Source organism: Balaenoptera acutorostrata, chromosome 8 (genome assembly GCF_949987535.1).
Source record: "Balaenoptera acutorostrata chromosome 8, mBalAcu1.1, whole genome shotgun sequence".
Lineage (NCBI taxonomy): Eukaryota > Metazoa > Chordata > Mammalia > Artiodactyla > Balaenopteridae > Balaenoptera > Balaenoptera acutorostrata.
In genome coordinates this window covers 32,885,863-32,899,737 of record NC_080071.1, presented here as the reverse complement: position 1 = coordinate 32,899,737, position 13,875 = coordinate 32,885,863, and the positions used below count along the sequence as shown (strand labels likewise).

Here is a 13,875-nt window from a genome sequence, read left to right as displayed (position 1 = left end):
TTTTTTTTCCTCAATGCAATATAGTCTTCATAGATTTCGCTGCCCATACTAGAGATATATTATTTGTCAAGCAGTTTCAGTTTCTTTTCCCTACCCTGCAACAATGCACAGAGACCTGTCAGTGTTTAAGAAACAAGGTCCATTACAATTTCTAGCCAAATAACAGAATTACATAACTGGATAGCCATCTTCAGTATCAAAAGACCCAGCATGATTTTCCCCAGCATTTTATTATGAAAATTTTCAAAAGTATACAAAAGTTGAAAGAATTTTTAAAGTGAATTCCCAAATACCAACCCCCCCAAGTTAGGTATAACATGTCTATCTATCCGTCCATCCATTGTCTTATTTCTTTTATGGATTTCAAAGTAAATTTAATATACCAGTACTCTTCTCCTTAAATACTTCATGTAATTACCTACCTAGTTCAATATTTATTTACAGATTTTTTTTCTTTTGAGGAAAAATTGACACACAGTGAAATGTATAAACCTTAAGTGTACATTCCCTAAATTTTGGAAAATACATACATCTATAACCTAAACCCCTAGCAAGACATAGACGATTACTATTACTCCAGATAGTTCCCTCATGCCTCTTTCCAGTCAGTTCCTCTCCCTAAGCAACCATGGTTCTGCTTTTTCCCACCATAGATTAGTTTTGTTTGTTCTAGAACTTCACATAAATGTAATCACATAGTATATGCTCTTTTGTATATGATTCCATGTAAGGCTTCTTTCATTTAGCATGATACTTTTACGACTCATCCATGCCATTGTGTGTATCAGTAGTTTGCTCTCTTTTACTGCTGAATAGTATTCCATTCTGTGAATATATCATAGTTTGTTTATCCGTTCTCCTATTAACGGACGACTGGGCTATTTCCAGTTTTTGGCTTTTATTTATTTGTTTAAATATTTATTTATTTGGTTGCACCAGGTCTTAGTTGTGGTAGGCGGGCTCCTTAGTTGTGGCTTGCTGGCTCCTTAGTTGCAGCACATGGGCTCCTTTGTTGCAGCAGGCGGTCTCCTTAGTTGTGGCTCCTGGGCTCCTTAGTTGTGGCACGTGGCTCCTTAGTTGTGGCATGCGAACTCTTAGTTGCTGCATGCATGTGGGATCTAGTTCCCTGACCAGGGATCAAACCCAAGCCTCCTGCATTGGGAACTCAGAGTTTTATCCACTGAGCCACCAGGGAAGTCCGAAGTTTTTGGCTTTTATGAATAAAGTGGTTGTGAACATTCTTGACCAAGTCTTTTTATCCACACATATTTTCATTTCTCTTGGGTGAACACTGAAAGGTAGAACTGCTGATTCATAGTGTAGGTATATGTTTAGTTTTATAAGAACCCGCTCGATCTTTTCCCAAAGTGGTTATATCATTTACACTTCCACTACAGTGCACGAGAGCTCTGGTTGCTCCACATCCTTGCCAGAATCTGGTGTTTTCAGTCTTTTTAATTTTAGCCATTCTAGCAGGTGTGTAGTACTATCTTTTTACTGTGATTTAATTTGCATTTCCCTGATGACTAATGATGTTGTGCAGTTTTTCATGTGCATATTAGCAATTTGTATATCTTCTTTTGTGAAGTGTTTGCATCTTTTGCCCATTTTTAAACTAGGCTGTTTATTTACCACTGAGTTTTAGGAGTTCTTTATATCCTGGATATCAGTCCTCTGTTTTATATATGTTTCCTAGTTTTTCTCCTAGATGTGGCTTGCCTATTTATTTTCTTTTTCTTTTTTTTTGTTTTTGTCCTATTAATTTTCTTAATGCTGTCTTCTGATAAGTAGAAATTTTTGAGTTTAGTGAAATCTAATTTATCAATTTCTTAATTTATGGTTATTGATTTTTATGTTCTGACTAAAACACCTTTACCTCTGAGTCATGAAGATATTTTTTAATGTTTTCTACTAAAAGCTTTATGATTTTACCTGTTGCATTTAGGTCTATGATTCATCTCAAATTTATTTTAGTATATGTTTTGAGGTAGAGGTTGAAGTTTCTCTATTTTCCCACATGCATATCTAGCTAGTTGTGTCATTTGTTGAAAAGACTCCTTGCCCCGTTGGATTGCATTGGCACCTTTGTTAGAAATAAAATGACTTTATAATTTTGGAATTATTTCTGAGCTCTCTATTCTGTTTCATTGATCTATTTACCAATCCTTTTGCCAGCCAGTACCATATTATATTGATTTCTTTAGCTTTATACTAAATCTTGAAGCCAGGTAGTGAAAGTCCTCCAACTTTTTTCTTTTTCAAGTTTGCTTTGGATATTCTGGGGCCTTTGTTTTTCTCCCAGCACAATTTTTTTTTTTTTTTAAGTTTTTTAATTTTTATTTATTTATTTATTTATGGCTGTGTTGGGTCTTCGTTTCTGTGCGAGGGCTTTCTCTAGTTGTGGCAAGTGGGGGCCACTCTTCATCGCGGTGCGCAGGCCTCTCATTATCGCGGCCTCTCTTGTTGCGGAGCACAGGCTCCAGACGCGCAGGCTCAGTAATTGTGGCTCACGGGCCTAGTTGCTCCGTGGCATGTGGGATCTTCCCAGACCAGGGCTCGAACCCGTGTCCCCTGCATTGGCAGGCAGATTCTCAACCACTGCGCCACCAGGGAAGCCCTCTCCCAGCACAATTTTTTAAAAAATTTATTTATTTTTGGCTGCGTTAAGTCCCCGCTGCTGCACGCGGGCCCTGCCCTGCCACTGCGAGCTGGGTGCCACGCCCTGCCACGGCGCGCAGGCCCCTCACCGCGGCGGCCCCTCCAGTTGTGGAGCACGGGCTCCCAGCTCGGGGATTGTGGCCCACGGTCACAGCAGCCGCGGCTCGCGGTTTCCAGAGGGCAGGCCCAGCGGCCCCGCGGCATGTGGGATCCTCCCGGACCAGGGCCCGAACCCGCGTCCCCTGCATTGGCAGGTGGACTCCCAACCACTGCGGCACCAGGGAAGCTCCACGATTTTTAAAGTGGAAATTTTTTCTTTACTTTGGATCAGACCCAAAGCATCCTTCCTTATTGACCTCTGAGTGGAAAGGAGGCAAAAACCAGATCCAAGTAAATCCCCAGGGGAGGGGAGGGGTGAGCGGCTGAGGGACTGGGCAGGATGTTTGCTCTTCCAGTTATATACTTTTGACTGGAATGGGAATATGTGACAAACCACAGAGTTTTTACCCAATTTTTACCTAAAGCTGCCTTGGCCTTTGATATATGCAAAGGTTTTGGTATCATTCTTTCAGCTTTATTCATTGAAAAAATGAATAGTAGCAGTTGCCGCAATAAAATATTCTCCATACTTTGGGAATCATGCTATTTACTTTTCTTATATTTCCTATAGCTGCAACAGCAAGTTTAGTACCAACTCAAGGCACTTAATAAATGTTTGTTAACTAAAATTTGGGTCATTCCAAATCATAACATTAGAGTGTTAAAAGAAGCATTAAAGCTCACCTAGTTCAATCCTCCATCTGATCATAAGGTTTCCCACTAAATACCAGCTTGTACATGACTAATACAGTAATAGGGCACTCACAGCCTTAAACATCTAGAGCAGCTCATTCCATGAATTCCTTACAAAATCTATTGAAAAGAAAACTGGCTGTTACTGCCTCCACAAGGGAATAAGGAAGACTGTGGTCCCAAACTAAGATCACTGTTATCTGCATTGCATAATTTATAGGACTTAGACTGTGAGGAAGAGCAGTTTAGGAAGATGCAATGGCAAGAGAACAGCTATTTCATCTGATTTCTGATATGCCACTCCTCCCTCTCCACCAAAATGAGAATTTATTTCAATTAGCGCCAATGTTCCTACAGGGAGTATAATACTTGTACAGTATAGAGAAGTCCTAAAATGTGTCATTTATCTAGTATCTAACTATAAGTGGCTTGGGTTGAAATAATAATTTCTGATTTATTGATTTCCAGGTCAGCCTACCAACTGAAACATAATTTGCTCAAACTTGGACACTTAACCCTTCATACTTCTCCCCAGTCTACCCCTGCCGTTTCCCCATATAGACTCTTAGCAAGGAAAAAGTTAAAAGCACAACTTATAAAGTTTGTAGGTTTTTGCAATATTTCAATGAAATATAAAGAACCATTTTATACTTCTAGGTGTAGGCTCAAACCAATCCACACTTAAAGTTTCCAGATGTTCAAATATCTTTGTGTGTATGTGCCATTTATTTCATTATGCTATTTATTTCAAATATTTTAAGTGAGCATCTTGATGTGGGGACAGCATAAATGCCAGCTCATTCCTCATCATAGTGATGGTGTATGTACCCTTAATCTAGAAGGAGCCCCACTCCTGGTTTAATTAGTCAGTGATCTCCTAATGCTCTACTACATGTTTGTACACCACCTTGATTTAGTTCTTGCAAGATGGCATCCATCGTAGCTGTGTGGGATATGGAAATGGGAACAAAAATGTATTCATGTCAGTAAAATAATCAGAGGAAGCTAGAATATAAACAGAACATGTTATTAAAGATAGAAGGAGGGCCAGGAGTTGTGGCAGAACAGGCTCATTGGAAATTGCCTCTTGTTTTAATAACTACATTTTAGTTTATTAGGGTGCTAGGCATTAGGATAATTCCAACTTTCACCCACAAAGTTAATGCAATGTCAGCAGCCTGGGAGTTGGAGACATATTTCTGTGGATTTGTTTAGTAAGCCCATACTTAGTTTTTGCATCTGGGGGTAATATATTATTTTCATGGGCAAGGACTTCACAAGCATATTTAAATTTCCAGCTCAGTCAAGCTTCATATTAAATATTTTATGAAACCAACTCTAAAAAGTGACTATTAATGGCAGTACCTTTGCAGCTAGTCTCAGCCTTTAACTTCCAATTTCACTTTCTGAAATGTCATTCTTTTTAGACTCAGTTATCAAGTTTTCAACTTATAGTTGTGCCAAGGTGTTAAAATTATTTCTTGTTTACAAATATCGTTTGCAGTCTAAAGAAAGTTATAAATTTCTATACTGGCATTCTATTTTTAAAAATTATAAAAAGTTTTGAATTATTTCTACCTCCTTTTCCCAAATATTTTGTGACTCTTATTTGACAGGTTTGTCTTTTGTTATTCCATTAACTAATAAGTTTTCCCTCAACCCCGATCATCTACAATTGAGGAAAAAGTAAGTTGTAGTTTGTTTTAACATCTAATAATACTATTAGCCAATCATCATAACAGAACGACAGATTTCAAAGTTTTTCAGGGCAGAAGCTCTAACTCATAGGCTTTTGTATTCATTTCTGTACTTAGTTCATCCCACAGTACATACTTTTAATACCTTTGTCCAATTTATTGTTTGTTATATTTGGATAGATGAAAAACCTAGCAAAATTCACCTTTCCTTTCTTTTGTCTGTGCTGGGTCTTTGTTGTGGCGCGTGGTGCATGGGCTACTCTATTTCTGTTGCACGGGCTTCTCTAGTCGTGGCACGTGGGCTCAGTAGTTGTGGCATGCGGGCTCTCTAGCTGTGGCACGTGGGCTCAGTAGTTGCGGCGCACAGGCTTAGTTGCCCTGCAGCATGTGGGATCTTAGTTCCCTGACCAGGGATTGAACCCGCGTCTTCTGCGTTGGAAGGCGGATTCTTAATCACTGGACCACCAGGGAAGTCCCAGAATTCACCTTTATTTAGGGTAACTGAGCTCTCCTAACTTCTCTTTATTTAGGGTAGCTGGCAGCCTTAGTTTTAAATTATTATATCATCTCCATTGCAACTAGATTGGCATCAGTGAAACTCTAGAGCTTGCTCAAACATCAGCTATTTTTTATTCAAGAAAATTGTTATTGTGGCCTGGTGCCTGCCTATACCTATGAATTATTGTGGTGGGTTCTGTCTAAATGTAGTGTTGTCTTCCTCTCTGCAAGTGGCCAGTCTGTCCCTAAATTTCACTCCAACGGTATGGATTTGGTCAACAACAATGTGTTCCGATAGAAAATAATCCCTTCATTTAAAATAAATGCCTTCCTTTCCCTTAAGTACTTTTATTCAAACTAAGGGACTTTGGGCTACAAACAGACATCCTTCCCTTGAAAAGTAGCATAAAATAAACAACTTGAGATTCCTACTTAGAGAAACTTCATAAAATAAGAGAGCAGAGTATCAGGGACATAAGGTGCTGGTAAAACAAAATATGAATTTGTAAATCTTTATGTCCAATTACATTGTTAAAAGAACTTTGAACGGACTGAAGAAAGAGATGTGATGGTGGCAGACAGTTAAAGCAACTGCAGCAGAAAAGCTCACTTTAGGAGTACTAGTAATATATCATTCCTTATCAACAATTTCCACTTGCCAGTCCACTTGCCTCATTTCTACAATATTAACTTGGATACTTAACACAAATATTATGATTAGTGAGACTGGAGAAAAGGGAAGCCTCCTGTGAGATTCAACGCTGGAAATGGAAGAGGGTGGAGAGGGATTATAGCGCTAAATGAAATAAGCTAAACCTTGGAGTTGTTAGACTTTCTTTTTTAAACAGGGAGCTTGCTTGGTTTAAAAAACACAAACAAACAAACAACAAAAAAAATACACTTAGGTTTGGGGTTGTGGGGAAGCACTGACCATCTGTAAACTCCTAGACAGTAAGGGCTATATGTTATTAATCTTTGTATTCTTTATAAGTAGGACTGTATCTGGCATATAATAGATGCCCAGCAAACGTTTGTTGAGTGACTCAATATTCAGCTCAATATAGTCATAATGGCAAGACTCAGTTTGAGAGACATTATTTTGGTTCAAAGTAGAGCTACCCTTTCTTAGACAGGGCTGGAAATGTTTATGTAGAGGCAAGTTGGGCCAGGATTCAGTGCCAGCCCTGTCAAATGGATTTTTTTCCCCCCTAGGCATTTGTGCCCCACCTCAGGCACAAAGGATTTGGGTGATTAGGAATGTGGAGCCTACTAACAAAGCTTTATAACAGTACACGAAGCACAAGTATATTAGGCGTATTCATCGCATGCCAATTTAAGGGCCTATTTCTCAAGTTATGTTTACTTAGGCTTTCCCCAGAGTGAGTGGTTCCCAATCTGTTTTATTGTCAGTATTTCCCTTTAGTTGTCATCAATTCACTTGCTGTTATTCTTTTAAATGGGACATGTTCTTTGATCCTTCGAAATCTTGCTCAATCTAGGCCCCAAGTGTTGCTCTAAGTCTCAGGAGAAAACGACTTTGGCTGAAGTCGGCTCCCAAAGCCACACCCACGAAGAGGCCTTAAGAGACCTGGGGCTTTCCTGGCGGCTACTCAGCTGCCGGCAACCACGCGGCACGTCGGAATCCCACGGCTTGGTCCTCCAGTCTCCCCGGCGGAAGGCGCGTCCCCCCTCCGCGCCGTGGGCCAGCTCTTTCTGGCCGGGACGCCGGGCCTTCTGCCGGCCCCGCCCGCCCCGGGCTCATTTGCATAGAGGCGCGCGCGGCGCCGGCGAGCGGGAGGGAGGGCGGGCGCGGCCGGGAAGGCGGCGCGCGCGTGCCCTGACAGCTCGGCCCTGCTCGCTCACTCGCTCGTCCCCGGCTTCTGAGCACAGCATGGCGGTCAAGGTGACTCTAACTCTCTGCTGCTGCCTTTATTTCATAAGAGACATTCCGGGGACCGTGCCTGCAGCCCCTCACCTCTTCCTATTTACTTCTTTGCCTGATTGTTAGATAGCGTGTCCTGGGGCTCCAGGGAGAGCCGTGCGGGGCTTGGACCGGAGGGAGAGGATGCCCGGCCGGGGGAGGGGAAGGAGGAGGGATTGTGAGTTGGAGGGGCTTGTAAGGACCACAGGTCGGTGAAGGAAGCGTCTTATCCTGCCCTGGGTACATGGGATTGTGAGCCAGGGGTTGGAGGGCATCAGAAAGGGAGTGGGAGGAAGTGGCATATATAGCCGGGGATGCCTAAGGCATCTGTGTACCGCGGTGGGGGAGGGGGTGAGTAATTGAGTATTTTGGGGGCTCTGGAGCCGGGGGCAGTGGTTGGCATTTGAGCTGCAGGTGGCAGGATGGCTAAAGTATTTAGAAACGTTGCAGCAGTTTTCATTATTTTAGGTTGGGTGGAGAAAGAGAGGGGCGTGGAGATAATTATATTCTGGATTGCTTTCCACGGGAAGAAAGGCCAGTAGGCCATGCGATTAATTTGGGAGTTTCAACTTTCCTGTTGTCTCTACTCTTAATGGCCTCTTGATGTGAAGGTGGGTGGTTGCCAAATGTGTTGCTGGTGGATGTGGAGTAAGGTCGGGGATTGATCCTCATGGCCTTCCCTTTCCAGTCCAGGGGAAATCTATCTGGTAGATTTGCTATATTTTAGGCTCTTCACACCTGTCTTTCCACCTTGTGGGCACAGAGCTCCAATTTGACAGTTGTTATCAGTATTAGCGCTTTTGGTTTGTTTTAAGCTAAATGCCCTTATAAAAGATAAGAGCATTGATTGCTGGCATTTGTGAACGGTAATCTCAAGAGATTGCCTGGTCTCTAGTGAAGCATTAACTGGCTTTTTTTTTTCTTACAGGTGCAGACAACCAAGCGAGGTGATCCTCAGGAGTTAAGAAACATATTCCTACAGGTAAATTGGCTTATGTGCTGTGCTTTTTCTTGGTGGGGGAGATGTAAGTCTAGTACTTTTTAGTTCTTAACTTTCAGGAATGTTCTATTTTCATGTATTCTTAAGAACATGACAGTAGATAATGTAGATTATAAGTCTCTTATTAAGTTTTTATAAAAAGATTTCCGTCACATTATTTTTTTAACATGACTTAAGACATGTAAAAAACACTAAAAAGAATTTCCAGCTTCTCTTAACCATTGTGACCAAAATAAAATTTCAAAACGTATTGACACTCTTGTGCAATTGATAGGTATGATGATTAAAATTCTTTTTTCCTTGAAAGTTGTTTGTTTATAAAGTTTTCCTACTTCTAAGCAACTGTAATTTGTTACAGAGATAAGAATATTATAGCTGCTCTTAATTTGTGTGTGTTTTCTACCTCTGTTTATTTATATTATATTCATGGGCATTGGGGCTTGTGTTACAAAATGTTACTGTTTGGGATTCTTGCAAGGATCCACCTTCACTTCTAAGTTTTTAGGATCAGTGACTTGCTATAGACTTCTAAAAAATTGGCTTAGTTTTTTTGTTTTGCTTTCTTTTCTTAAATTTCAAAAGTTCTGCATGCAGGAAATTGTACCAAAGTACATATAGAGGGAGACAAGCTAAGGTGTTCTACCAAATGTTGTGTTTTTCTCTGAAATCTTCTTTTAAGAACTTTCTATACTGGACCTGGTTCTCGTATAGAAACTTTGACCTTGGGCAGGTCCCTGCTGGGTATTAGTTTCCTCTGTAAAATGAGAGGTGATCTCCAAGGTTCCTTCCAACTGCAAAAGTCTATGATTCTATATTAGGAACAGACTCTAACATATACAGATCAGCCTGGAATAGATGACATTTTTATCTGAGACATGTGAGTTGCTTAAGCTATTGTTGGGGAGCACGCTTCACAGATGACCAATTAGTGAAAATGAGAATCTTAAATTTTATAAAATCTGATGAAGGGAAGCATCATTTCCAGAACAAAAGTAATTGTGATAGAAATGCTCTATTTGTGGTGCAAAACCTTTATTCCTCACAGTTGTTCTTGAAAATAACCAAAAATATGTCAGTGTTAACCACACCATGTACTCAATTGTTTTATGAGGAGTTCATGTGATATAGTTAATTTTATTTTCTAAATTCGGTAGGCATGGAAGAAATCATTTGAAATGCTGCAGGAGGTGATGAACAGAGCACTGACCCAGGTGTTAGGAACACTGGGTTCAGTTGCCAGCCCTGCCTCTATCTGGTTGTGGTACCTGTAAGCTAATTATCTGGCTTTCCTGGGCTTCATCTTCTCATGTGGGACTCAGTGGGCCATAAGGGAATGTGAACTGAAGTCCTTTCAGCTTTAAAAATCCTATGGAAAAAATCTGTGATTCTGTATGGATTTGGTTTTTGGGGAGAGGGGAGGATGCAAATAGAGAGAGCTGGGACTGTGCCTAGCTTTTTGAAAACTTTTAAATCTTATCTTTTTACACATTATTTTGATGATGCCCTTATTTTTTATACTGAAAATTTGTGGAATTTATAATTGTATGTTTAGCACTAACTGTAAAGCACTGACCCAAGAGTTATTGATAAGAGACAGAGGAGATACTTACCTTCAAGTAGCTGAAGCAGCTTTAGTTGAATCAGTTTGAGGGCAGTTAGCAAGTAACATAGATTTTTAAATTTCTGTCTTAAATACTTCAAACTATAGTTACTTGAAGCTGTAGGACATTATTTAGAAAGTTTTGTTTTAGATACATATGGTTTATAAATATTTTAGAGGTAATAGCAGGCAAAAATACATACTAACTATGCATTTCTTTACAACTTAATGTTGTTACATATATTTACTGAGGATTATTTGTGTGCCATGTATGCACTTGTATTTAGTTTAGTATATTGAATAATTACAGGGGAGGATTGAGCCAAGACTTGAATGGTAATGGACATGTGACTAGCTCCTCTTTGAGACGGGTTCAGTCTCCCACAGTTTTTGGTAGAGGGAGTCAAGAATAATGAAGGCAAATGCATAGCCTCTGGTATGACAGTCAAGTTGGTTTGTCTAGATAATTGTGGTCATGTAATAATAATGACAGTAGCTATCATTTACTGATTGTTCTGTAGTATGCTGGGTATTGACCTAGTCCTTTAAGGGTATTATATTAATTTTCTTTTTTAAAAATTTTTAATCGACATGTAGTTGATTTACAATATTTCAGGTAAGGGTATTTTATTAATTTTCATAACAACCTTAGGAGATAGCATTATTGTCCCTGTTAAACAGATGAAGTTAATTGGCTTGGTTAATGTCCCTTAGCTCATAAGTGGTAGAGATTGGATTCAGATCAAACTATAGAATCCATCTTCTTAACCCTTATTCTCTACCATTTGTGGGATCTTGAAATGGGTTGACTTTTGAAAGCTAGAGGTAGGTAAGGGTCTAACAGCAGCTGTGTTTGTTAAGAAGTTAAAGAAAAAAAAAATCTGGTTACCTAGGTGATGAAAAAAAGTACCTTTAAACTGTGACTACCTAGAACATTTGGCCAAGGAGTTTGGATTTGCAACAGTAGGAAGGCACTGTGGGTTTCTGAGTGGGCAAACTGAAATGGTGAATTCTGGCAGCTCTTTGTGTATGTTGGATAAAGTGTGGAGAGGTTGGAAGTAGGTAGAGAGATCAGTTAAGAGGCTATTGAAATAATTCATGTTGGAGATAATGACCTGGAGTGGCCGATGGCTGAGGAAATGGAATGGAAGGGCAATACCAGGGACTTTGGAAGGGATGAATCAATTGAATTTGGTATTAAATATGAAAATAAAGGAAGGAGTAGTGAATCTGGCATTTTTAGAATAGATGTTAATTTATAAGGCATCTATTTTGGGAATTTGAGGGGGGGCGGTTTGAAGTTTGGTTGCTAAATAAATGTGTCCCAGTAAGTAAAAGTCATACAAATTTGTACAGGTGGTAGATGAATCCTTGGGTTAGGGGGATTAATTATAAAAGAAACCAGACAGGGAATAAGGGACTGATTTGTAAGTGATAGCCTCAATTGAAGTGGAAGGAGGAGGAGGAGAACTAGGGAGAATGATCCCATGGGAGTTTAGAGTTTCACAAAAAGGGTATAGTCAAAGGCTATAGTCCAAGACTAAAAGATTATTCTAGATTATTATTATTCTAGATTATTCTAGATTATTCTGTTATTAGTATAATTTGGTTTTGGTAGGATTTGGGGATCACTTGAGTTCAGGGTCATTTGAGCTACTTAAAGAGAAGATTTAATTTTGAATTTTAGAATGCAGTTGAAAGCTCTCTTTTATAAAATTTAGATCTGTGGCATTAACTGTCTAAATTCACAAATAGTCGGTGTGGCTCAAAAAATCATTTGTTTTGTAAACAGCAAAATATTCCTGTTTGAAAGTGCTGTTATATCTATGTTTAATGGAATCATGTGTGCAAGTTCATGAGAGTAAAGCATTATGGTTCTGAGTATAGAGAAATAGGTTTATTTTGTCTGTGTTCCTTGTTTCTCAAATTTTGATGAGCTATGTTTTCTATTAATTAAAAAAGAACAATAATATTCACTAGGATTCTGCTTTTTCCTGCCATCCAAGTTCATAAAATTGGAGCAAAGCTATGAATTCTTATGTGTTAGACTGCTATAATTTTACAACCAGCTGTCAAGCTAATATTTTACTGTTGCTACCCTTACAACTGTCATTTCTTGATTTATGCCTTCTTTTACCTCTCTCACCCACACACTATCATTGACCCAAATTTGCTACATCAGAGGTATACAGTAGCAAAAGGAGACAATAGAAGCAATGAAGAGGGAGGTGAGGTGAGGACAACAGGAATGTCACAGGCTGTTTGTTATAAGCCTGATGAATTTCAAAATGAAGAGTTAATCTGGTTTGGTCTGTGCTTTGTGGCAAAGTAGGTTTATCAAAAAACTGTTTTAAGGGACTTCCCTGGCTGTCCAGTGGTTAGGACTTGGCGCTTTCACTGCTGTGGCCCCCGGTTCAATCCCTGGTTGGGAACTAAGATCCTGCAAGCTGCGCGGTGGGGCCGAAAAAACCAAACCAAACCAAACCAAAACAAAAAACTGTTTTAAGTGAATGATTTTTCAAGATCTCTGTCTTTTTTTTTTTTTTATAAATTTATTTATTTTATTTTATTTACTTTTGGCTGCGTTGGATCTTCGTTGCTGTGCACGGGCTTTCTCTAGTTGTGGCGAGCGGGGGCTACTCTTCGTTGTGTTGCGCGGGCTTCTCATTGCGGTGGCTTCTCTTGTTGCGGAGCATGGGCTGTAGGTGCGCGGGCTCAGTTGTGGCACGTGGGCTCAGTAGTTGTGGCTCGTGGTCTCTGTAGTTGTGGCTCGTGGGCTCTAGAGCGCAGCCTCAGTAGTTGTGGCACACAGGCTTGCTCCGCAGCACGTGGGATCTTCCCGGACCAGGGCTCGAACCCGTGTCCCCTGCATTGGCAGGCGGATTCTTAACCACTGCACCACCAGGGAAGCCCTCTGTCTGTTTTTTAGTTGATAGATTTTCTGTTGTTTATTTACCAATGTATTCTATGATAAAAGCAATACATGTTGAGACTGTACCGTTGTATATGCTAGACCAAAAGTGTATGGCAATGTAGAAACCAAATATTATTTTGATCCTGTTCTTTTTTTTTATTATCACCAATGTAACAATGAAGATCATATCCCATATAAAATTATGAAAAAGCATTTTTTCTATCTTGTTTATTTTACATTAGAAAGTAGGTATAGAGATGCTGCTGCTAATGTAAAGCAAAGAGTGATTCTTCCTTAGGGTTTTTATGATAACATAAATTTTTGATTGAAAGAAATGTCCTTCATTCAGTAAATATTTGTTTACATATTACATATTTATTTACTTTTGGCAGTAACCTGTGGCTGAGAAGGGAATTAAGCAGGGCTTTTGGCAGGAGACTTTTCTATTTTGTTGAAATATGAGTTAGGACTATGTTTTCCAAAGTGTAGAATGTGTACCACAATATTACAGTTCTAATAAGATTATCAAGTATTGAAAGATGATAACATCTACTGAGGCCAAATGTGGAGAAGAAAGGTGCTCTCATACTGCATTTGTGGAAACAAAGACTCTTTGCAAAGCAGTTGGCAATGGTTTAAAATAAAAAGATACCACTTAAACAAGCAATCCTACTTTTGGGATATTTATGCCAGAGAAATAAAAATATTCATAAGAATATATATGTACAAGGTTGTTAGTGGCAGCACTCAATTGTCCCTCAAAAAATAGAAAAATAAAAGGGGGGGACAAAATAA

General features: G+C 39.6%; 1 protein-coding gene across 2 annotated transcripts in view; it reads left to right on the top strand.

Moving 5' to 3' along the window:
* Positions 1-13,875, top strand: part of SLC25A12 (solute carrier family 25 member 12) — a 185,385-nt gene that overhangs the window by 86,948 nt on the left and 84,562 nt on the right. The window contains exons 1-2 of one of the 2 annotated variants that reach the window (XM_007183272.2): positions 7,276-7,548; positions 8,495-8,548. In XM_007183272.2, the coding sequence (XP_007183334.2) occupies positions 7,537-7,548; positions 8,495-8,548 (66 nt within the window). In that variant the 5' untranslated portion in view covers positions 7,276-7,536. Of the gene's footprint in view, positions 1-7,275; positions 7,549-8,494; positions 8,549-13,875 lie in introns of those variants that run through there. The other variant, XM_057550811.1, reaches the window with a different exon arrangement.